The sequence below is a fragment of the Rhinoderma darwinii genome, chromosome 9 (assembly GCF_050947455.1).
Source record: "Rhinoderma darwinii isolate aRhiDar2 chromosome 9, aRhiDar2.hap1, whole genome shotgun sequence".
Taxonomy (NCBI): Eukaryota; Metazoa; Chordata; class Amphibia; order Anura; family Rhinodermatidae; genus Rhinoderma; species Rhinoderma darwinii.
The window spans coordinates 61,929,948-61,954,941 of NC_134695.1; the positions used below are offsets into that span (position 1 = coordinate 61,929,948).

The window sequence follows — 24,994 nt, forward strand, 5'->3', positions numbered from 1 at the left end:
CTGCATCCCATTATAGCATTTTATTACAACTGCTGTTTCCTATCCACATTATATGTATATATCTCTATACTGTGTATATGTGTTCCAAAACAACTTTGTCCACTTATGGTATCGGTAAGATGTCCACAGAGGGTTAATGGTATCGGTAAGATGTCCACAGAGGGTTAATGGTATCGGTAAGATGTCTATAGAGGGTTAATGGTATCGGTAAGATGTCCATAGAGGGTTAACGGTATGTCTCGCTTTGTTTAATTGCTTTAATTCAACTAAAATACAAAAATAAGAAGTCTATTAATCTACCGTTTTTTGTATACAGCTCCACTACAGACCTATGTGTCTCCATGGTCACAAATAAACACTGTATAGTCTGATCCGGCAGTCATAATCCCTTCTATCTGTTCCCTACTACTGGCTTACCTATCGAATGCATTGCTAGCGAGCGGTAAGGCTCAGTACAACTGCAGGATCACACCGCAGTATGTTTATTGTACGTAACCATGGAGACACTACCTAGTGTTTTGTGTCTACAGCTCCTATGTAGAATAATTTTTAATCAAGGCTATTTGCAAAGTTTTGTCTTATTTTTGCTTAGATGCATTGGAGCAATAAAACAGATTAACGTATTGTTGTTGACTTTTAGTCTTGGTTCACATGGTGCGTTTTTGTTTTGGTAGATAAACACATGTCTCTCAATGGGAGTTCATCAACCGAAACAAAAAAAATGCGTGCTAAAAGCGCACCATGTGAACGACCTTTCTTCTGTTTACTCATTGAATTGAATGTGAATGATAGGGATTAAATGATGATGCGTGCATTAGCCTCCTGATTGGGGCTATGACCATGTATTTTCGGTTTTGTCAGGGTGGTTGCTACAATGGATTATATAATATTATGTGTGAACCGCTGATCGTAGTTTAAGAGCTTAAAGCATATACCCTTTGTTTCTGAAAAAGAAAAAAGTCTTCAATGTGTTTAGTGCAAGTTTTAATTTAAAAAAAATGTTAACATTTTTTGATACAGCTTCTATGTATCCTGGATACTGGACACTGAAGCAGTCGGTCCCGCTGACTTGACAGAATCTGTATCTTGCGCTGAAACCCAAATCAATATATCCAGGATACATAGAAGCGCTCTCTCTCTCTAAATAATTTATTTATTTTTTTTTATAATAAAGACCCATATAAAAGTTGCACTTAACACCGTAATACATTATTTTAGCAAAAAAAAAAATAGTCTTAAAGCATATGGAAACATTTGAATGAAGTGATAACCATATACCAGAATGTGTTGTAGTTGCATTTAAATTCCATCCCTGCCAGCTCATGTTTGCCAGCAGAGGGCGCCGCATTACCACTAAGTGCATTTTCTCTCTTAGATGCTGCAGGCCATTCATTCTACATTGATCAATATCAAAACCGTTTGGCTACATTTAATGATTATTTTTTAACCTAATGACCGAGACAATTTTATCTATGGCAAGATATTTAGCATGTGGATAGAAAAACCAACACACCATGATACTACTGAAAATGCGGGCAAAGAATGTGATGTTCTTAAATGCAACTGTTTTATATAGTAACAGGCGGCATCATTTCTTATAGGTCTCTTTAGATTGTTGACTTTTGAAGCTCCCTGCACACGTGTATTTTCAACTGAATTTCTGCAGCATATTACAGTAGCAGCAAAGTGGATGAGATTTAAACAAATTTCATCCACATACTACGGAAAAAATCCACAGAAAAAACATGCAGAAATCGTGGTGCAGATCAGATTCTAAATCTTCAGCATGTCAAATCATGTTTCAAAAATGCCATGGAACATTCCGATGGAAATTCTGCAGCAAGTACGCACCGTGCGCAGGAGGCCTAATGCAATGTATAATGATATCTACATCAGTAGCCTGTAACCTATTGCATGCTGGGAGTTTTAGTTCAAAAACTGGGGATGCACAGGTCATACTATATACCCATTTCAATGGTCTGTTGTATTAGCTGATTCTCTGGTGTGTGCACAGTGTGAGACTTATAGGGCACTGCGGCTGCCCCACATGCCAAGTCAACCAAGGCAAAGACAGCTGGAGCCGTAACCTACAGACCAGTGCCAGTGATCTGTCAATTCACAAGATCAAGAGCACCAGGTTCAAGTGGACTGAATCTCTTTACTTGGATCTTTTTAAAGGTAAGATGTTTTTTTGTGATATTCTGCCTAGAGCAGGGCCTGAGTGAGTAGATCATGACACATGTATTCTCTTGGGAATTCCTGTGTCAGCCACTGCCCTCTTAGGACTTGCATGAAGCATAACAGTATATTATTTCTGCCTGGAGTGTTCCTTTAACCCCTTAATGACCAGGCCATTTTGCGCGTTAATGACCAAGAATAATTTTTTGTTTTTTCACGGTCGCATTCCAAGAGTCGTAACTTTTTTTTTATTCCGTCGACATAGCCGTATAAGGGCTTGTTTTTTGCGGGACGAGTTGTATTTTGTAATTGTACCATTTTTAGATGCTTATAATATCGATTTAACTTTTATTAACTTTATTTTAGGAGAGAATTGAAAATAAGCAGCTATTCCAGCATTCATTTTCACGTTATAAATTTACGCCGTTTACTATGCAGCGTAAATAACATGTTCAATTTATTCTATGGGTCGGCACGATTACGGGGATACCAAATATGTAAAGGTTTTATATGTTTTTTCTACGTTTGCACAATAAAAACCCTTTTAGAAAAAAGACTTGTTTTTGCATCGCCGCATTCCAAGAGACGTAATTTTTGTAGTTTTCCGTCCATGTGGCCGTATGTGCGTTTGATTTTTGCGGGCCAATGTGTAGTTTTCATTAGTACTATTTTGGGGTACATAGGACTTATAGATTAACTTTAATTTTTTATGGGGGGAATGGGAGAAAAGAGAGAATTTTGCCATTGGTTTTTGCGTTATTTTTGGACACCGTTCATCCGGCGGTTTAAATAATGTGTTCATTTTATTGTTCAAGTTGTTGATCGCGGGGATACCATATATGTGTATGTGTTCTTTGTTTTGGCACTTTTACTAAATAAGTTTTATTTTATTTTGACTGTACATTTCTTTTTTTTTTCCCCACAAACTATTTAACTGCTTTGCATTTTTTTTTTTTTTTTTTTTTAGTCCCACCAGGGGACTTCACTATGCGATCTGCTGATCGCATATATAATGCTTTGGTATACTTAGTATACCAAAGCATTATTGCGGTCAGTATAAAACTGACAGGCACTCTATTAGGTCATGACGGAGGCATAGCCTAACAGGCATTTGCTGAAGACAGACCTGGGGGTCTTTGTTAGGCCCCCGGCTGCCATGGAAACCCGACGGCGCCCCGCGATTTCTTTGCGGTGGCGCCGATGGGGTGACAGAGGGAGCTCCCTCCCTCTGTCAAACACATTAAATGCCGCTGTCTCTATTGACAGCGGCATTTAATGGGTTAAACTGCCGGAATCGGAGCGCGCTTAGATTCCGGCAGTTGCAGCAGGAGCCAGGCTGTGTATAACACTGGCAGTACCCACGCCATCACAGGACGGATATATCCGTCGTCCTGCGCGAACTAGCAGCTGCTGAGGACTGATATATCCGTCCTTCGGCGTTAACAGGTTAATGCCTAGAGCAGAGAATGCAATTTAGGTCCAGGTCAGGAGTGATGCTGTTTTGGGAGAAAGTTAAATGGGCCACTGCACTTAACCAGGTCTCACTGCTCCTTCATTGTTGGCAATGAAGTGTAAAGTAGGGACAGTCTAAACCTATTTTTATTTTAGCAAAATGATTTTTGTGGCATTTTTGTGGTCATTTACATTTTTAGGCGTAGTTTTCCTTTAACCAGAAAGCAGGTTCATACTTCCACCCCACTGGTAGCAGGGGAGCGCAACTAGATCCTACAGCCAAGTGAGGGTGGTTTCCCACTTTACGCTCAAAATGCATTTTTCCCTGCGATTTTGCTGTGTAAGCCTGGGTTCACACGTCGCGGTCAAAATGTGTTTTGACCGCAACTAAATTATTTCAGCAGCAAAACTTGGCATATATTATATATAGATACATGTGAGCATGCCATGTGATCACTGTGCCACTATTTTTTAAACATTACTAAAAAAAACTTTTCTTGTAGTCTTGTGACTAGAGAGAACAGCCAAGTCTGCCCTATCAAAACTGAATCTCCACTGTTAAGTCTAATTTTACAAATTCCTCAAGGGATAATACCGGGCGGTATCTGAAATAAGCGGCCAGAACCTTGTGGAACAATTCCCAAACAGTTAGGCCCTGTTTACCTCTGCGTCGGGGCATTCTGTTGTTCTGCTCAGTCAGAAGAGCAGAACAATATGGACAGTGACGTCAGGAGCTTTCAACTGTGGAGTCCCTGGCCAGAGCTTTGCAAGCATTCTGGCCTGGAGACTCCTGTCTTGAGAAAGCCCTTGATATAAGGTCCATATATAGACAGTGACATCAGAGGCTTTGTAATGCGGGATTCTGCTCCCAGAAAAAGCCCCAGACATCACTGTCCATATATGGAGAGTGCTGTTAGGGGCTTCTCCAGGCCCGGAGTCCCCAGCCAGAGCACTACTAATGCTCTGACTTGGGACTCTGTACATGTATGGACAGTGATGTTAGGGGCTTCCCTAGGGCTCAAATCCCCGGGTCAAGCTATACCTGATGCTTGTCGTGAGGATTACCGATCTGGGAAAGCTCCCCAAGGTTTAATTTTAACATACATCTATGACGGATGCCATATAGTGCCATCCGTCACACGTAGGCCACGTAATAAAAACACCTATATTAGCCTGACAGAGGCCAAAAGGATACTCTTGGATTTCATCGGGCTAATGTTGCCCTATGGACACGTTTAGAATGTACGTAGGGCGCTTTCCCAACGTCCACGCTAAATGTAGGGCCAAAACCTGATTAGAACATTCCCTTACCTGTACAAGATGCGCAGCCAAAAATCATATCCCAACATTGTGGCAACTTGCAGTAAAACCTACTATGACCACTATGTATACAGGCACCCCTAAAATTCCATCAGCTAAAAATTCCAGCATGCCTAGAGAGCGCTCCTCTAAAAACAACGTTCTGATAAATTAAAAAAATCATACAGAATTTTATTGGCATAGGGTTTTCTTTTCTTACAAAAAGACAAATGTAATCAAGTATTAGGCAGGAATCCTGTCCCTGCTGCGCTACTCACTGGATATCAGTCATAAATAAATAAAATATATAGTATTGTAAAAATCCAAGCAGGAGCAGTGGTCAAAGAATCCAGTGATCAGGACTACATATCAGCATCTTCTTTCCAACAATGGTGAAATTCTACTGATTTGCCTCAAGGTGTCACAGAAGAAAAAAAAAATTCATAGTTCGGCTGATTCAGCTGGTCTTTATAGAGGCACATTGATCCCTACGAAAATGCAGGGTACCCTCTTCAATGAGGCAGCGAAGCCCAATAATAGCTATAGGCACAGAGTGAATCTATACACTCAACCAAACCACTGTATGACTGGGACGTGCCGTCCGTCTTTTAAGTTCCATACGAGGTCAAATCTTTCCAGGACAACTTTAGTTGAAGATCACCGGTTCCTTTCAGCTGCAATATACTTAAGAGCAGCAGAGCCGTATCTCCTGGACAAGTCTTGGTGAAATTCTTCTTTGAGCGTCTGTACACACAGGCGATAGTTTTCACTAGAGCGGAACTTGGAGATATCAAAGCTGGGGGCGTGAGGCATGTGGATAATGAATGCGTTAGGAAGCACCACTAGTTCATAGCCCTGGGAACAAAGGACAAAGATCATAGTTGGTCATAATATTGTAAAATTAAAGAGACCAAGAAGTCAATCTAAGGGCCTGTTCACATCTGCGTCTCTTTCAGTTGAGGAGTTCCATCCAGGGAACCCTTCAATGAAAAGGCAAACGGAAACCGTCGCTTCTATTTGCATCACCATTGATCTCAATGGTGACGGAAAAATTGCTAATGGTTTCCGTTTGTCACCATTGTGACGGAATGAATACTGACAACTGCGCCATTGATTCCGTCCAAACCACGGAACCCTTGCACAACTGAGACAAACAGAAACCATTTGCACCGGATCCGTCACCATTGAAATCGATGGTGATGCAAAGGGAAACCTATGGTTTCAGTCAGGGTTCCGATCTAACAGAAAGCTCAGACGGAACGCCAGAACGGAGCCCTGACGCAGATGTGAACGAAGCCTAAAAATGAAAGCAAGAAAGATTCAAAGATAAAAACGGATCCGTTAAAAATAGAGTATAACCGATGACAAACTGACACAAACGGAAAGAGTCTGTTTTTTGACGGATCAGTCAAAAAAAAAACTAACATTTTACCTTCCGTTGCATTCAGTCTGTTCGTTTTTTTTATTTTATTTCAACGGAACCGCTAAAACGGATATCACAACGCAGATGTGAACGAAGCCTAAGGCCCCCTGCACACGGCCGTGCCCATAATCCCGGTCCGCGATTACGGACATGGCTGGCCGCGGCCAGCCACCTACATTTTTGGCCTGTGCCATACAAAGTATGGGAGTACGATCCGTAAAAAGCAAAAGATAGGACGCCCTATCTTTTGAAGAAGCTTTCTATGGCCCGGACACTTTCCCGCAAATATACAGGAAGGTGTCCGTGGTGAATAGAAGTGAATTGGTCCGTAATTACAGTCTGCAATTATGGACACATTTTACGGTCTTGTACATGGGGCCTTAGGGTTTGTACTAAGTGAGAGGGTTCCCCCTTGAGTAAGAATCCCATATATAGCCAGCCATAAGCACGATATGTAATGTCCTTTTCATGGTCCTATCAGTTTTGACCCATCTTATCTGGGACAACCGAATTCTATTCAGTTCCATGTAGGAAAGCGACTATATCTTGTGCTCAGAATAGTTGTTATAAATCAACAAAGATTGGGTATGTATATTGGTTAAATAGATACGTTTTATTTTAAGCAAATTGAACCACACTTAAAAAAAATTAATGCCACCTTTCCTTTATAGTATTTTATACTCCTCGTGGCGGAGCTGTGCGCGTATAGTAAAGGTGTGTGTGTATAGGAGATTGTATGTACGTACGTGCCAGAGCTGTGCGTGCCTATGTATGTATGTAGCAGAGCTGTGCGTGCCAGAGCTGTGCGTGCGTGCCAGAGCTGTGCGTGCGTATGTAGCAGAGCTGTGCGTGCGTGCGTGCGTACGTATGTAGCAGAGCTGTGCGTGCCAGAGCTGTGCGTGCGTATGTATGTACGTAGCAGAGCTGTGCGTGCGTACGTACGTAGCAGAGCTGTGCGTGCGTACGTACGTAGCAGAGCTGTGCGTGCGTGCGTGCGTGCGTACGTACGTACGTACGTAGCAGAGCTGTGCGTGCGTGCGTACGTACGTAGCAGAGCTGTGCGTGCGTGCGTACGTAGCAGAGCTGTGCGTGCGTGTGTGCCAGAGCTGTGCGTGCGTACGTACGTACGTAGCAGAGCTGTGCGTACGTACGTAGCAGAGCTGTGCGTGCGCAAGTACGTACGTACGTACGTACGTAGCAGAGCTGTACGTACGTACCAGAGACGTACGTACGTAGCAGAGCTGTACGTACGTACGTACGTACGTACGTAGCAGAGCTGTGCGTGGGTGCGTACGTAGCAGAGCTGTGCGTGGGTGCGTACGTAGCAGAGCTGTGCGTGGGTGCGTACGTAGCAGAGCTGTGCGTGGGTGCGTACGTAGCAGAGCTGTGCGTGGGTGCGTACGTAGCAGAGCGGTGCGTGGGTGCGTACGTAGCAGAGCGGTGCGTGGGTGCGTAAGTAGCAGAGCGGTGCGTGCGTGCGTAGGTAGCAGAGCGGTGCGTGCGTGCGTAGGTAGCAGAGCGGTGCGTGCGTGCGTAGGTAGCAGAGCGGTGCGTGCGTGCGTGCGTAGGTAGCAGAGCGGTGCGTGCGTGCGTGCGTAGGTAGCAGAGCGGTGCGTGCGTGCGTACGTAGCAGAGCGGTGCGTGCGTGCGTAAGTAGCAGAGCGGTGCGTGCGTGCGTACGTAGCAGAGCGGTGCGTGCGTGCGTACGTAGCAGAGCGGTGCGTGCGTGCGTAGCAGAGCGGTGCGTGCGTGCGTACGTAGCAGAGCGGTGCGTGCGTGCGTACGTACGTAGCAGAGCGGTGCGTGCGTGCGTACGTACGTAGCAGAGCGGTGCGTGCGTGCGTACGTACGTAGCAGAGCGGTGCGTGCGTACGTACGTACGTACGTAGCAGAGCGGTGCGTGCGTACGTACGTACGTACGTACGTAGCAGAGCGGTGCGTGCGTGCGTACGTACGTAGCAGAGCGGTGCGTGCGTACGTACGTACGTAGCAGAGCGGTGCGTGCGTGCGTACGTACGTAGCAGAGCGGTGCGTGCGTGCGTACGTACGTAGCAGAGCTGTGGTGCGTGCGTGCGTACGTAGCAGAGCTGTGCGTGCGTACGTACGTAGCAGAGCTGTGCGTGCGTACGTACGTAGCAGAGCTGTGCGTACGTAGCAGAGCTGTGCGTGGGTGCGTGCGTACGTACGTAGCAGAGCTGTGCGTGCGTACGTACGTAGCAGAGCTGTGCGTGCGTACGTAGCAGAGCTGAGCGTGCGTACGTAGCAGAGATGTGCGCACGTACGTACGTAGCAGAGATGTGCGCACGTACGTACGTAGCAGAGATGTGCGCGTGCAGCAGAGCTGCGCGTATGTGCGCGTGCAGCAGAGCTGCGCGTATGTGCAGCAGAGCTGCGTGTAGCACAGTTGCGTGTGTGTGTGTGTAGTGTGTACAGCAGGGCTGTATACTAATTTTGTGCAGTGGAGTATGCATCCTTATAGCCGCTTATCAGCTGTTTTGAAGAATCAGCAATGGAAACACACTCACTCACTGTTTTTGGGCGCATAGTTAGGACTCCCACTGACTCTGGGAACATTTGGCGCATTTTATGCACCAAAGAATTGATCCAACATTTCTTTTTTACGCAACACGTTTTTTAAAAACGCTTGCGTAAAAAACTAAATTGATTGATGTAAATGTGAAGCTTAATGAAGCGTTCTACGCTTTTTTCACGTGTTTTTTTTACGCATTTTGTGTTTGTGCTTTTTGGCGCATAATTAGGACTCCCATTAAATATGGGAATATTTGGCACGTTTTACGTGCAAAGGAATTGACTCGACGCTTCTTTATTTACACGTGTTTTTTAAAACCGCGTGTAAAAAAGCGCATTGTATGTACTAACAGCGCACTTTACCAATTATGTAAATGAAAAGCGTAATCAAGCGTTTTTTTATGCGTTTTTTTTGTCATGTAAAATGCGCCAAAAAAAACACATCAAATACACGCCATGTGAACCAGTCAATTGAGAAGTCATTCACTTCACTTCCATCATTCTTAGGGTATGTGCACACACACTAATTACGTCCGTAATTGACGGACGTATTTCGGCCGCAAGTACCGGACCGAACACAGTGCAGGGAGCCGGGCTCCTAGCATCATACTTATGTACGATGCTAGGAGTCCCTGCCTCTCCGTGGAACTATTGTCCCGTACTGAAAACATGATTACAGTACGGGACAGTTGTCCTGCAGAGAGGCAGGGACTCCTAGCATCGTATATAACTATGATGCTAGGAGCCCGGCTCCCTGCAGTGTGTTCGGTCCGGGGCTTGCGGCCGAAATACGTCTGTCAATTACGGATGTAATTAGTGTGTGTGCACATACCCTTAGCCTTTTGGTGTGTCCTATAGCTTCTACCAGCTGCATTGTAAAAGCTCTCCCAAAATGGGAATCGGACAATGCTTAGCAATTTGAAGACCCCTTTTCCTGGCTTGTAACCAAAAATAGGGAGGTGGGTGAGATTCCCTCCCACATTTACAGCAGCTGTAAGTCAGGTTGCTTTCCCTTCACCTTGCTGTAATTCTGGGAAGTGCTCCCTCTGGTGGCCAACATGGAACATGTCAAATTATTATTTAATTTTTAATACTTCCCACCATGTGGAGGAAAAAAAAAATACAACAAAAAGGAATAATAATAAGTAAATTACTTTAAAAAAAATAATAAATTAATTTGCGACACATTCCCTTTAAAAAGGCAAAAACCTGCTCTATGCAAAAATCCTGGGGGCTAAGACCCCTAAACAAGCCAGTTGTGGCGATACGCGTGGGGCATTCTGTGCTCTATTCCCAGAATCGGTAACATCGATATTCACGCCACTTGAAAAAAATGTTGCATCCATGCTACATCTTTATATACTTATGTCTGTACACCATGCGGTCATTTGTGTATTAGCAGCTTGTGTTGAGGGGATCGGTGGTTTGGTGGGGGTTTGTGTTTTTGCCATTTTAAATTATTTCAAATCTTGTAAGTGTGGTTCAATTTGTTTAAAGTAAAAACGTATCTAAAGGTATTTTCCATGACTGGACAAATGATGACCTGTCGCTTTAAATTAATTAAGAATAGGTAAAGGTCTGTACCTTGGCGTCTAGCTCCATAATATGAGACACTTTGTTCCAGCCAAAGCCCAGGAAACGCTGGTCATATTCGGGACAGTCTCGTCGGACAACCACATAGGGTTCAAAGTTTGGTGCCCAATCAACATGGTATGAAGTAGTTGCTGTTCTCCACTTGGCATAGTTGGTTGGTGCATGTCCCTTCTCCCACACGTGATATCTAAGAATGACGACAGCTATAAATATAACCACAAAGCAACCACAAGCCTTACTTTGATACAATCAGTTTATCGCTAGGAAAAATCACATGAATAAAAAAAGTAATAGTAACAAACTCCAGTGTCTGAATTTTTTACCGTCCCGGCTAAACCATTACATAACATAACCATTACAGTGATAGTGGACTAAACCAGAGACATGATGACGGCCAAACGTTATTCAGCAAGAAGTCATCAGCCCTGTATCTACTTTAGCATTTATATTTGGGTTGGCCAAGCATGCCCATGAGATCTATGGAGGGAGGAGTTTCCCGCAGTTCCACTTCCCTAAAGAATAAATAGTTGGTGATGTTTGCTGTCATCTAGAGATTAGATTGTTAGATCTGGGCTGTCTATGGAAGATTAGGTCACCGGATAGGCCTAGTGTAATGCCAACAATAAAAAAAATACTGATATTTAAAAGGTCTGTGGATGATACAGTTAAAGGGAACCTGTCACCAGCATTTCACGTATTGAACTTTACTTATCCCTCACTGGCTGCTGCTATAAAAAGTTCATTGGCGTTATCCCCTCTCCAAACTCCTCCTCCGACTGTAAATAACGTAATAATCCGGTGTCCCTTGGTGCGCACACACCAGAATAGGACATCAATGTACAAGCAAGGATTTTGTGTGCTGGGGGACGGTGAGGAGCTGTCAATCAAAAGTAAGGAGGCGGGGAAAACTCTGAAAAGTCGTATCTTCATTCCTCAAGTCTTTCCAACAAAGATTTGACTCTTTTATGCTCATTAGCATACGGCGCGGGAACACTAAAAAACTGAATACTAAAGCTACCGAGCCGACTAAGAAGACAATTATAAGTTATATAGAAATGATTTTTCACCCACTACCACCAGGTATTGCTGGTTTAATAGGTGAAATGCTGGTGACAGGTTCCCTTTAATACATATATAATCTACATCGGTGATGGGAAAACAGTGCCCTATTCTGTCGCATATTAGCAAGTTTTAATAATTACGTCTCCTGTTTTAGACCAGCAGGTGGCAGCACAGTAAGGCTGGGTTCACACGACCTATTTTCAGACGTAAACAAGGCGTATTATGCCTCGTTTTACGTCTGAAAATACGGCTCCAATACGTCGGCAAACATCTGCCCCATTCATTTGAATGGGTTTGCCGACGTACGCTTCTATACATTATATGCGGGACGCTTCTATACATTATATGCGGGACGCTTATATACATTATATACATTACCAAATGGCCCATAGGAAGGTTCCTTTAGGCCATTTGGAAACAAAATTAAATAAACAAGCACAATTACTAATAGATACCAAATATACTAACAATGGTATGATACATGGAATTTGAAACTCATCATAGGGTGTCCTAAGAAAAAGGGACTGCTCACCCTATCCCTGCCAGGTCCTCTATACCGAATGGTACCGGTTTTAAGAACTAGAGGTCTATTTGATCCAGTCACTTCTTGCCCTTCTTTTTTCTTTTCCACGTTCCCCTTTCCCTTTATGAATTCAGTAGTTTGTTTCTCCTACATCAGATTACTCTACAGTGTAAAGAGTACTTCTAATAAATTCCAAAATTACCAAAACAAGGTTTGCAAAAAAAAAACAAACCTATTATTTGATCCCTTTAGGACTTATTCACACTTAACGGAATTGCTGCAGAAAATGGTGTGGATTTTGCGGCGTTTTTTTCAATGCTGAGACATGGCGACATCTCTGAAAAACGCAGCAATTCAGTCCACGCTCCGCAGCAGGAATTGACATGCTGCGGTACGAAAAATATGCAACGCAGGTCAATTTCTGGTTGGAAATTTTTTATGCAGCGTGTGGATGAGATTTGTTAAAGATCACCCACTTTGCTCCCACTGTCTACTGCTGCGTATTTTCCTTCCGCAATTCTGGATGGAAAATACGCAGCAATTCCGCTACGTCTGGACAAGCCCTAAATGTGAGTCCCAATTTTATTAAATCTCTATATACACACTTTAATAATAGTTCCAACTAGACAGGACATTTGCTATGAGCTCAGTTTTATCTTACCGGAAAGTGTAGAGTGCCCCCATATCCAGCATGGAGAGCAGTTCTGCTTTAGATTTGGGGAAGGACAGACGGTAACGCAGGGTTTCAAAGGCTGGAACTACGAGAGCTTTCTGAGTGTTGGTCATACCTTCCTGTATTATGGATTCCCTGAAGACGAAAAAATTTTTAATCAGCCCATGTAAATATGCAACTCACATTTCACTAGAAGTTCTCTCTGTGGCGCCACCTATAGGTTAGTCTTGGTCTACCCACCAAACTTTATGACTTTAAGGCTTAATTCACACATTGCGAAATCTGGTGCAAAAAATTATCATCAAAACCGCAGATAAATGCAGGTAATTCCACAGATAAAATCCACACAAGGCCAGATTCACAAAGGATTTCACGGATCCCTCATACACTAGAGTCTATTTAGGGATCCGTGAAAACTGACAAAAATAGGACATGTCACACGTTGAAATACATGCGTCCGTGTGACGGCCCTTAAGAAAACGTCCGTCACACCATGTCCGTCTGAATAAGCCCTAATAGTGTGTTTTTTTGATGCATCTGTTTCTGCATTAAAATGTAAAAACCGCCCCTAAAATTTCCTGCTGATTTTAGTGCATTTTTTTAAAGAGCTTGTCAGATACAATTCACAAGCGGAAACGCAAGATAAATCGCCATGCTGCGGATTTCTAAAATACAAGTTTACGCGCAGAAAAAATGTAGATGAGATTTCCGCACGTCTCATTTACTTTGCTGGCACCGTATTATACTGCGGATTTGCAGCACGTTATACGCAACGTGTGGATTAGGCCTAAGGGTACATCCATGTGTAACACTTTTTGTGGCATTAAAAGTTTGAGCCCAATTCATGACGATGTAGTTTACAGCCTATTAACAGACTGAGGACTGCCATCCCCCGGACTAATCCAGCTCGACCAACGAACGTTGAACTTTACATGCATTCCCTTTTCTTCCCAGTACTTAAAATTCTGTTTGTTGGGGTCTTAGCAGTGGGACCCACACCGAACCCTGAAAACAAGTGCCCAGTTTCCCAATCCCAACGGAGACGTGACAGATTGGGAAACTCACGCCATTATGGTATACAGGAGAGGTGGGAATAGCGCAGTATGCAGCACTGTTTCCGTATCTACCATTCCGTATAAAGATTAATGATTGCTCACACATGGCCACTTAGCTGCCAGGATCAAGAGACTGAACACCCCCCATTCTCTAATTCGATGGTGGTCCATGCGGTCGGACCGCCACAATCACACCCATAACACCACGTCTATGGAACTAACCTCAGGCTTTCGTACAGTCCATACATGGGCAGGAAGTCTATGTCAGACAAGAAAACATACGGCGTCTGTGCGTTCCTCAGTGCCACATTTCGTAGGAGATTCACAGGGTAAAGCTGACCTTCCTTGTAGACTACATGGTAGCCAATGTTGGTCCGAGACTGCAGAACCTCAGAGGCTTGAGCATATCGCAAGAACTGCTGAGCTTCAGCGTCTGACAGGTACAAAGCGAGACTGACTGGACCTTCCCAATGTCTACAGATCAACTCCAGCATCTGTAACCTGAAAGATATGAACATTTAGTACTCGGGCTACAGAGCCGTGGACAGCAGTCAATGCAGCGATCCACACTAACCTGTCCATAGATAGCTGTGCCACCAATGTTACATCATTGGGTTCCTCCGGTAACGTTTGGTGTGGGAGGAAGGAGAGGTGAACACGGTGAGACGCAAGACGTTCCCTGCGGAAGTCATAGCAAACATCCTCCTCATCCAGTTGTTCCAAGGCCTCCTGTGAGCAATGCAAAGAGATATCATCAGGACCACACAGAGATGGTGGAGCTAAAGCTTACTGAGCTATACAGAAGCTGGCGGAGCACATAGAGGCTACAGATGGAGCAGAGCCGAGTTTGTCATTAGGCACCACTCATGACATTATGTAAAACTACAGATGGAATATCACGAGTGGTGCCGGATGACAAACTTAGCTCTGCTACATCTGTAGTAAATCTGCTGCATAATCTTGATGCAATAACTACAGCTCGAGACAGTGAACTGACAAATTCAGCTCTGCCTAGTCTGGATATCACAATATTCATTGAAACGGGCCTTAGAAACGAAAGGAGTTTTCTGGGATTACACACTTATGGCCTTTCCTTGGGGTCTGATCCCCAGGACCCCTATCGATTGGCAGAATGAAAGTGGAGTGGCATTTGCTGTAGCGCTGCGGCCCCATTTAATGTTTTGTCCAGGCACAGTGGCTGGAACCGCAGCTCTAGCCCCATTCGCATCTTTAAACGGGGTCAGACTTTTACTGATCATACATTTATGGTGTATCCTAAACATAGGCCATTACCCCCTTAATACTAACTACTACCAGATTACATTTACTTTATACATCTAATGTGTATGGGATGTCCCGACACTCCGACGATGGCAGATGTTGGGGGAGTGAAGGATCGGGCAGTTTGATTTAAACATGCCCGATCCTTTGTTCTCACAAGTTAGCCGCCGCCAGAGGTGGAGCCCCTCTACTCATTGACAACACGTGCACGCTCTGCCGACTGTGCATGTGTATGGTGGGGATTGGGAGGAATAGCTGTCAGCGAACTGCTATCTAAGCTGTATGACCACCTTTAGAGGCTAGGGCTACAGGGTGACTTTGGCTGAGACAAAGGTGTCGTGACATAAAGATAGCCGTGTGCTCCTGCCTGCATTGCAACCCACGGGTTCCCACTGCCAAGGCCCAAAAGTCGCAAGAAATCCAAACCTGCAGGATTCCACAACTGTCAGGTCGCATGGACTTTAATTACATGCAATGCATGCAGGGGAACGCAGATCTTTGGCGGCACGACCTGTGTAGCCGGAGCGTTGATCAGCCTATCATATATCCAGTGAAGCTTCCCTGTTCACATTTGCCTAATTTAATAAAGGAAATCCTATCTTAGAGTTTGCAGATCCTTCATTTGTAGGGTAAATCACTGCTTTATAGGGATCATCAGGAGCATGAGCCACACTGATCAGTCCCTGCATCCATTAGTTATTACAGATCACCGCAGCAAGTAAAGAATGTGGGAGCGAAGAGCATAGACTCAGAATATGGGGATCAGTGGCCTCTAAATATAGGAAACCCCCCCCCCATGAATCTCTCCTCAGGCCGCATCGTCCTCACCTCCTGGTCTTGCTCTTGGTCGCTTGGGCAGCCAATGAGTTCTCTGCGTAGGAGGCTCCCGTCATACTCTAGAAAGGTGAGATACAGGGTCCGGAACAATTCTACATGTTTGTTCTTGACACGGAGTTTGTGAGGGGAATTCCAGTGAATCACCTGAAGGTGGGAAAAAAACAAACGTAAGATGTCAAATTTCATATTAATGGCCTTTTCTGACCCGGAGTTGTTTTTCAATATCATCAAGGGTGATTATTAGGCTGGGTTCACACGAGCATGTTAGGTCCGTAAAGGACGGAACGTATTTCGGCCGCAAGTCCCGGACCGAACACAGTGCAGGGAGCCGGGCTCCTAGCATCATAGTTATGTACGAAGCTAGGAGTCCCTGCCTCTCCGTGGAACTACTGTCCCGTACTGAAAACATGATTACAGTACGGGACAGTTGTCCCGCAGCGAGGCAGGGACTCCTAGCGTCGTACATAACTCTGATGGTAGGAGCCCGGCTCCCTGCACTGTGTTCGGTCCGGGACTTGCGGCCAAAATACGTTCCGTCCTTTACGGACCAAACATGCTCGTGTGAACCCAGCCTAACCGTTCCCCCAGACGTGAAGATAAGAGCCTGCGGGAACAGCTTAAAGCAGACAACGGATTCTAAATAAAGTACAAAATTCCTTTAATTTGGCATCTGATGATCCACAAAGTCAGATAATCCAGTGCAGAAATGCAGTATAATGTGAATTGCACAGGACAGAAGCAGAAGACTTTTACACTTCCGAGTATATTTTATATACGTTTCCATGACCGGCTGATAATCCAGCACATATCAGGTCCCGTTAATGCCAGACAAAAGGGATTTTACAATATTGAATAAAAGTCATAGAGGATATTAATGATGCGCATCTCACAGATTGATTATATATGTCTTATCAGCGGGAACGAGGAGTGTAATATACCTTATAAAGTAAAGCTCTACACTTGTAACACGGGTCCTTTGTTAGGAGGGGCAGGTTAGAACTGGATACGGTGTAGTAGTCCGGTGGCCTCGGGAATGGGGTTACCCGCTCACATCTCCAGCACAAACCCTGCCTTTATCTTGTGAATTAAAATTAGTTTCTATTTCTACAGAAATGCCACTTCAGCGAATAAGTATGAATGTTATATTTTGCCTCCATCTTAAAGGGGTTTTCCCAAAATCATAAATTATCACCTCTCCATAGGGAGAGGTTATAATTTTCTGATTGCTGAGATCCCACAGACTGTGAAAACAGGGGACCGAACCACCCCGGGTTCCTGCTCACTACTCAATCACAGTGAGGGGGATATTGAATGGAGCGGTGGGCGCATGCTCAACACCTGTTGAAGCTCCTCCTAACTGCAGGGGTACAGTGAGGAGGATCTGAAAGTTAGGGACCCCCGTTCTGACGACCGATGGGGGTCCCAGTGGTGCGGCCCTAATCGATCAGAAATTATAACCTAGCCTGTGGATAGGTGATCATTTATGATATTGGGAAACCCCCTTGCATACATGCCTTCCCTCTAGGAACGCCTGGGAGACGCCCAGCAGTGTAGGCTTTTCTCCCGAATTACTATAGACGCCATTGATGGTTCAGTGATGGCAGCAGTGACCAGTATATTGTGTATGCATGCCCAAATACGCACCTAATACTGCACAGGCGGCATACCGGTCACTGCAGCCATCACTGAACTGCCAATGGCATCATGACTGCAGCCAGCCCACCCGCCCAAGGTAAGAGAAGGGGCACTGTGCCTGCCCATGATGACAGGCAGAATTTATTTTTTTTTTTTACAACAGACCTCGGTTTCCTGCCATGACTAGTTTATATTTCTATATAGCAGTGCATCGTATCATGGAGGACGAGAATGCTGTAGATGGTAAAGATGGCTGTACACATTAGATGAAAGTCGTCCAAATTCCCCGACTATCTAATGTCTATGGGAATGCCTCAACTCTCCCCTGATGACGGGGGAAAGAAGGATCGGGCATGTTGGATTTCATTATGCCCAATCCTTTGTTGAGACACCTCAAGTTCTTCCCTTCTCCCCATTGAAGACACTTGCACGCTCAGCTGACAGCTATCTATAGTGTACGGGCAGCGTATGCGAAGCTCAGACAATGGTGGTCTCACCTTCAGATCAGCCAGTTCACTGTAGCATTGCTCGGAGCGCGTGTGATCCGAGAGCTGCACGTTCCAGTAACAGGGGAGCTCATATACCAGAGAAGGGGAGCTCTTTATAACAGCATTGAATATGTCCTAAATGGAAAAAGACAAATATCATCGTCTATTCATATACTAGGAAGCAATGTATGAAGGCCTACAAACGCTACACCCCAGTCTCACCTGATCAGCAAGTGAAGTGCTCAACATAGTCATGAGTTCTCGCTCAGCGGTCAGACGCCACGTCTCCTCCCAGCCAATCTGACGCAGTTTGTCCAGAAGAAGCAAGATGACCCCTGGAGGAGGAGAAGGAGGAATCAATCAGACGCCACAGCAGATAATGGGGAGACGGTAATATTTGGCGCAGGGTCACGGCTGGGACAGGATTTGCTTACCTGTATTGAATCCACGGCCTAAAGCTGGCCACGGCTTATGGTTCTTCCACAGGTTCCCCAGATACCAGTCACTCTGATTCTCCACCAGGCCCAGAACTTGCTCACCTAAAATAAAAACGATTAGTAAATCCTGTTGGAAAGGGAGCAAGGTCATGTGGACACAGGGCGGAGGCCTCAGCCTGGATTACCTGTAAATTTCCTGAATATAGCCCAAAGCTCAGCTATGTCTGTGGCAAAGGTTATGTCAGTGTCTAGGACTATGACCTTTGACAGGTCGGAGGGCAGTGCTTTTGTCAGCGTAAGCTTCATCAGGCCGTAGATTCCAGAGTAATGTTTGTTTGGGATCCATGAAACTTCAGGCTGTGGGGAGAAAAAGTGTGAGAAATAAATCACCAGGGAAGAGGACGCTGGGTGCCGCCATCTTGTATGAGGTACTAAAGGATGTAAGTAGCAGGAAAGTAAAGCTCCTGTACTGAGCCATTTTAACGATTACCTTTGGGAATTGCATTATGAAGATATTTCCTCAAATATTATTACTGGTGGGGTCCAGACCAGGTTGGCTGCATCCCTTATTTTAACAGGGGAACCTGTGCAGGGATCGCCTCTTCGCATGTCCTACAAACAACGATGTGGGGAATAAACTCAAGGATGGTGGAAAAGGAGATGAGGCAAGAAGCACGAAAACGTCCTGTCCCATGTATTAAGGGGTGCGGTAGTGCTACACACCACCAGAAGGGAGCGCCATTTTAGTCTATGTTATAGGGCCCTCACACTTCTATGCACGTCACTGCTTGTTATATGAAAATCTCGGTGTAATAAAACCAAGGAGTGGAACATCTTATTGTTGTCTATGTGCAGCTTCACTTACCTTGAGATCACTAGCGTTATAGAAGCTGATCTGCAGGGACGGGACCATCCAGGTTTTAAATAAGTTGCCTAAAATTCGTTGAGCGACAGAATCTGTGAGCAGATGGAAGTGGAGAGGGTTCCTCCTATAGAAGCAAAAGATGGATGGAATGAGACAGAAGGTAAAAGCCAAGCCACAAATGAGAAGGATGAAGCTTCTACCAGCCTCGCCAGGCAGACCCTTTAATGAAGGGCATCTATAATATTCTCATAGCATGGTCTTCAGCGGGTGCTATTACGGTATAAAAGCGTGCACCAGATGCCCCCGAGCCTGATTGCCACCACGTCATGGCTGTGACTCCTTTAGCCACACAAGTGAAGTGGCTGCAGTCACATGGTGCCTCTCGACCAATCAGGCCAGGAGTCACTAATTAGCCCCGGGTATATGACCATTTTATAGAAGATCTTTATTGTGTGGTGACAAAGGCACTTTATGCCATATAGTGTAATAGGTTTCTGATGGAGTTGCCCTTTAATCACCCATTAGTAAAAGAGCTGGTGGCGCTGCCCCTGCATTTCATAGAGGAAGATGGATGCCAGGACCGACACATTGATGGCATAATGCTAGGATTCCATCAAAGTACGATCGGTGGGGGTCTGACCAATATGATCCCCGCCGATCACTAGAATGAAGCGGCTGTGGCCCTAGGAAAGCACATGGATGCTTGTTGCCTATAAACCAGCACAAACTGCAGCAAATTTATCACAAAAACCGCGCTGAATGATAAATTGGGCGCAACTCGCTAGACACTTTTCCCTTACTTACGTCATCTCTTGGTTAGAGTACTTTAGACCAAAAAAATTCCACACAAAGTTAATAAGACTGTTTTTAGCCACGTCTCTTTTTCTAGAAATTTTTCAAAAGGTCTAAAATACACAAAGAATTTGGTTCATGTCACGTACGTCACTTTTATGGGCACATTTAGTAAATCTCACCCACTGCGTTAAGCCTAGTGTGGATCCTGAGGGGGTGGAGCATGACACAGGGATTCAAAGAACACCAAAGAGAGAATACCTGTGTCATGCTCCGCCCCCTCAGACTCTGCACTTGGCATAACACAGTATATTAGTGTGCTTGGACCCTCACTCCGAGGGCTTATAAATGATAACTACACAAATGCAAAACCTACCTGTGGAACAGAATGGACTTCACCAAGGTCACCACATCTCTGCTACTGTTATGACCAGCACAAACAATGGCAACATGAATGAGCTAAAAGAAAGATAAAAAGAAAGGAGGAATTGGTTAGGAACCTCAAATGACAAGTTGGATACTTCAGTCAGAATCTCTCAACCAAAACAAACATGTTTCTGAAAGAATACCACTTTTTTTAGGTCCAAAATGTCTGTGCTGGTTAATTTCATAATATATCGTCATAGGGGTCAGAGCTCCGCTTCTCTGATACAGAGCTCAAAATCCCCTGTATAGACATGAAGATAAAAATATAAAAATTGTGGCTACCTAAAGCCACCACTAGGGGGAGATTAGGACTTTACTATATATGGATTATTGACTTCAATGGGAGCTGTATGCAGTAGGCTTCTACACTCCCCCTAGTGGTGGCTTCAGGCAGTTAGAATTTTAACATTCAACTGTATCCACCAACAGTCTCATGTTAATGGTCCTGCGACGTCCAACCCTTGGTGAAAAAAAGAACTTTTTCATACTGAAATAAATATGCATGCTCAACTGATCTGAACATGCATGTTTATAAGGGAATGGAGTAGAATAAGTATATTTAGTCTATGGCAAGCTTAAAGGGGTATTCCAACCATAAACATTTAGGACATATCCATCGGATGCGTCAGAAACGTGTAACAGGAGGGAGTCCTAGCTCTGTGGCTCTGAACTATAGGAAAAATGGAGTCCCCTGACCCCGTCAATTGAAATTGCTTATGGCTGTCGAGAAAGAGTGGAAAAGAATACAGGTCGAGCACATCACTACTCTCTCCATTAAAGTCTATGAGAGCTATTAAAAAGAGAACAGTTTGAGCATTTCAATACTCTCTCCATTAAAGTCTATGAGAGCTATTAGAACTGTCAAATTATTTTTTTTCTACGCGGGAATAGTATTTTAATAATGTGCAGTAAATAAAATGGCTAAAAGCGCCTTCCTCGTAAAAGTCAAACAAAAAGGAATGTGTAAATATTTTGCGGCATAGAAAACAGCTGTGGGGCCTGTACGGTGAGAAGCTGTGGGAGACAGATAAGGGGCCGGTGATTATTACCAGACATACAGGTCACTCACCTCACATTTCTCAGTCAGACTCCTCTGTGAACATCGACTACTGTTGTCTCCCTCATATTCCTCGCTGCGTAGTTCTCCTAACTGAAGGCGCAGCCTCCGATTCTCTTCTTCAGCCTCTTGGAGTTTCATCTCCAGATCTTGCATGGAGGGAGCTCTGGGTGGAGGCTGTGGAACAGAGGTCTCTGGGGATGGTCCATCTATAGGACAGAACGAGGCGGACATGTCAGTATGAGACAGATATACGTCTGCTATAGGATGGTCTTATACAAACATGGATAATGTAATAAATGCTATCGACAATAAGAAATCTACCGCACTGGATAGAAATATTAGGCTGGCCGGTTTTCACAAAGGTGCTCAGACTTTGTCTTAAAGGTCCTGCACTAATTTAGTCACTGACAATCCATCCAGTAGCGCAACTCCTGCTGCAGCAGCCATAGCGGCTGCTACGGCTCCCGCAGCATGAGGAAGCCCGTGCTGCCCGCCGGCACAGATCCCCCCCATGCCTGGTGGTGCCGCTGGCTACAGCGGTAGTTACGCCACTGGATAGATTGTCAGTTTCAATTCACATTCAATAGTATCTGCGTCCTTAGGAGAGCCCCTTTAAAAGGGTTTTTATTATCGCTGGTCATTATTGGTAAGTTCATCGAGTTTAACAATGGCTGAGCACTTCACAAACATTTACTGGGTCTGTTTCTTAAGGCTATTCCCATCACAGAAAGTCATTTATTACTAGGATATGCCATGACTTTCTGATCAATAAGTGTCTGATGGACAGGGCCCCCATTAATCCCTGCACTGCTGTACAGGTAAAACTTTGAAGGTGACATTTCGCTAAAGCAGTGTTGCGGTCCATTCAATCACAGGATCGGTGGGGGTCCCGACAGTCCAACCCTCACCTATCAGAAAGTGATGGCATAGTCTAGTTATACACCATCATATCTATGATGGGAATAGCCCTTTAAGCCTATATGTAGCAGAATAGATAGATAGATAGATAGATAGATAGATAGATAGATAGATAGATAGATAGATAGATAGATAGATAGATAGATAGATAAGATAGACAAGTTCTTCCCTATACACATTTCAGATGATGTTGACCGTTATAGTCGTCCAAGGTGCCATGATTGTCCAATGGGACAAGAATACTGCCAGACAATGTATGGCCAGAAGTGATGTAACCCTCCTTGGCGATTGATCGGTTGTAACAATCATTTACTTCTAACTGACAATCCGGTGTCATGGTCGGAATCGTCCACTTTCATTAACTTGTGTCTAGCGTGTATGGCCACCTTCAACTTCCAGCATGTATTTATATAATATTAAACTTTGATGTCCTTCCCTTCGTGGCTTGAGGACAACGTCAGCATAGAACATGTAAAATTGTCAGCTTAGGTCGTGCACATATAACACTCACATCCAGTGTCGCCCACAGACAGATACAACCAGGTGACCACAGAGAGCAGGAACAAGGTGGCAAACAGAAGCTTGGCCTTGTTGCGGATCGGGCACAACATGTTTCGCAGAGTACTTCAGTGCGTCCCAGGAATGGTCAGGTGGGGAAGTCCAAAATCACCGCTGGCAACATCCTAGAACCTGACAAGAAGAAAGTTTCAGGGTCAAAGAACGCTGTGAAATAATTATAAAACTACCCCCCCCCCCCCCCCCCCCGACACTAGCAAACAGATGAGCTCAGCAAAAGTTAAATAGTAAATCACAAAGCACTAGACCAAGATCTGCAATCAAGTGTGAAAAAGCAAACACCAGTATGAAGCCCTCGTCCTACTGAAGCATCCGTAGCTTAAAGGTTAACTCGCCATTTTAATCTACCTAATATACTGAATGGCTTTGCAAATGCTTTGCATTACTTATTTAGTACTGATTTTGAGGTCCTGTACTCCAGTCACATTCAAAGCTGCTTTCAAAATTCTTCTGGTTGCAGTTACATGACCTAAATAGTTTCGCTTTAACTGGTTAACCATCTCCTGAGCTCCCACAACGCGCTGCTCTCTCTAACAGGAAACCAGCAGAATTCCAAACTCAGCTTTATATGTGAACAGAGAAGAAAACATAAAATATTTAAATTGATACTCCACATTTTATGTCGATTTGTACAGCTGCGATATGTTGTTCAAAAGATGGAGATGTCCTTTAATAACATGGTCCCTGACTACTGTGACCTATGACCCCATCTAAGGAGATCTCATTATCAGCCTGAATGAATCACCCCGGTAATCACTGACCACGGCTTTTCTGGATTAAGATCAAAGTCATCTCACAAAATAACTAAAGATTTAGGAAGATCTGATTAACTGCACCGATGACTCCGTTTTCAAAGTTCCCAGACATTTCTGTAATAGGAAAACCATGAAACTTAACCTGACAACTGAAAATAATTAGTGTTATACTAACGAGGCGCCGTCTAAAGTAAACGCACCTCTCCCGTGTGAGGATTCAATGGCAATGTAATCTGTGTTAACACAGTTGGAGCTACACTGTTAGGTCACATGTCTGACAACAAGGCGGAGCTAACCTGATGTCTGTTTCCAAGGACAACCAGCAGAATTTGAATAGCAGCAATGTATACGGATATAAACCTGCACAATCAGCCATGGCCACACCACTGCTTTCATCTATGCTAGTTTTCATACATTGTGTAATATTTTATGAGGATATTTAGTAAGTACTGATGTAGCAGTGCCGAGCGTGTGACATGGCAGGACTAATTACGATATGTGTGGTTTTACACAGTACTACAGGTAAACCATACAGTGCACACAAACTAGTAGATGGCAAATTCAGCTCTGCTACATTTTATTATTATTGGTGTCCAGGGGACGGGAGTGAATATTTTTTTAAAGGAACTGCACATTGTATTGTCGTTGGTGCTGAAATTATCACTTTGTACCAAAATGATAAAACATTTAATAGAAGTTCCATAGAAAATTAAAAGAGGAGCAGCACATAACGTCTCCAGGTTTTATCTTCTAAATGCTACGACTAAAAAAGTTCAAAGTTGTGGGAGTGAGCGTTTCTCGCATGGCTTGATAAGATTCCACCTACAGGCAGGACAAGCGACGGGGAGAATTATTTTTCGCTTGATGTTCCATTTAAAGCCACTAAAGTCATCACCCGGGCGTTTTACCATTTTCTTTTTTGTGTGTTTTTGTTTTGTTTTTTTACAGCAAGAAAAGCGCAGTCTGTTATTCCGGAACGCCGACGGACCCCATTATACTGAAGAGCCTGCACGAAGACCACCTAAAATAAAATGTTAACACAAAATATAATACTATAATCAGGGGAATGTCCTAATCCTCTCATTTCCTAGTCGTCTACTTGTGGTTTTGTGAAATTCCTGCATTGTGCTGGATTAT

At 44.3% G+C, this 24,994-nt stretch overlaps 1 protein-coding gene across 5 annotated transcripts in view; it reads right to left on the bottom strand.

The window, feature by feature from the left end:
- Positions 1–5,096: 5,096 nt before the first annotated feature.
- The window catches only part of LARGE2 (LARGE xylosyl- and glucuronyltransferase 2), a 51,160-nt gene continuing 31,262 nt past the window's right edge, over positions 5,097–24,994 (bottom strand). For all 5 annotated transcript variants that reach the window (XM_075837945.1, XM_075837942.1, XM_075837943.1 and 2 more), the window contains 14 exons: positions 23,038–23,216; positions 21,618–21,814; positions 20,499–20,581; positions 19,331–19,454; positions 18,651–18,822; positions 18,463–18,567; positions 18,251–18,363; positions 18,038–18,163; positions 15,897–16,049; positions 14,362–14,516; positions 14,010–14,288; positions 12,721–12,867; positions 10,466–10,661; positions 5,097–5,784 (listed from right to left, as the gene is read on the bottom strand). In XM_075837945.1, coding sequence (XP_075694060.1) covers positions 5,587–5,784; positions 10,466–10,661; positions 12,721–12,867; positions 14,010–14,288; positions 14,362–14,516; positions 15,897–16,049; positions 18,038–18,163; positions 18,251–18,363; positions 18,463–18,567; positions 18,651–18,822; positions 19,331–19,454; positions 20,499–20,581; positions 21,618–21,814; positions 23,038–23,137 — 2,148 coding nt within the window. In that variant the 5' untranslated portion in view covers positions 23,138–23,216 and the 3' untranslated portion in view covers positions 5,097–5,586. The remainder of the gene's footprint in view (positions 5,785–10,465; positions 10,662–12,720; positions 12,868–14,009; positions 14,289–14,361; positions 14,517–15,896; positions 16,050–18,037; positions 18,164–18,250; positions 18,364–18,462; positions 18,568–18,650; positions 18,823–19,330; positions 19,455–20,498; positions 20,582–21,617; positions 21,815–23,037; positions 23,217–24,994) is intronic.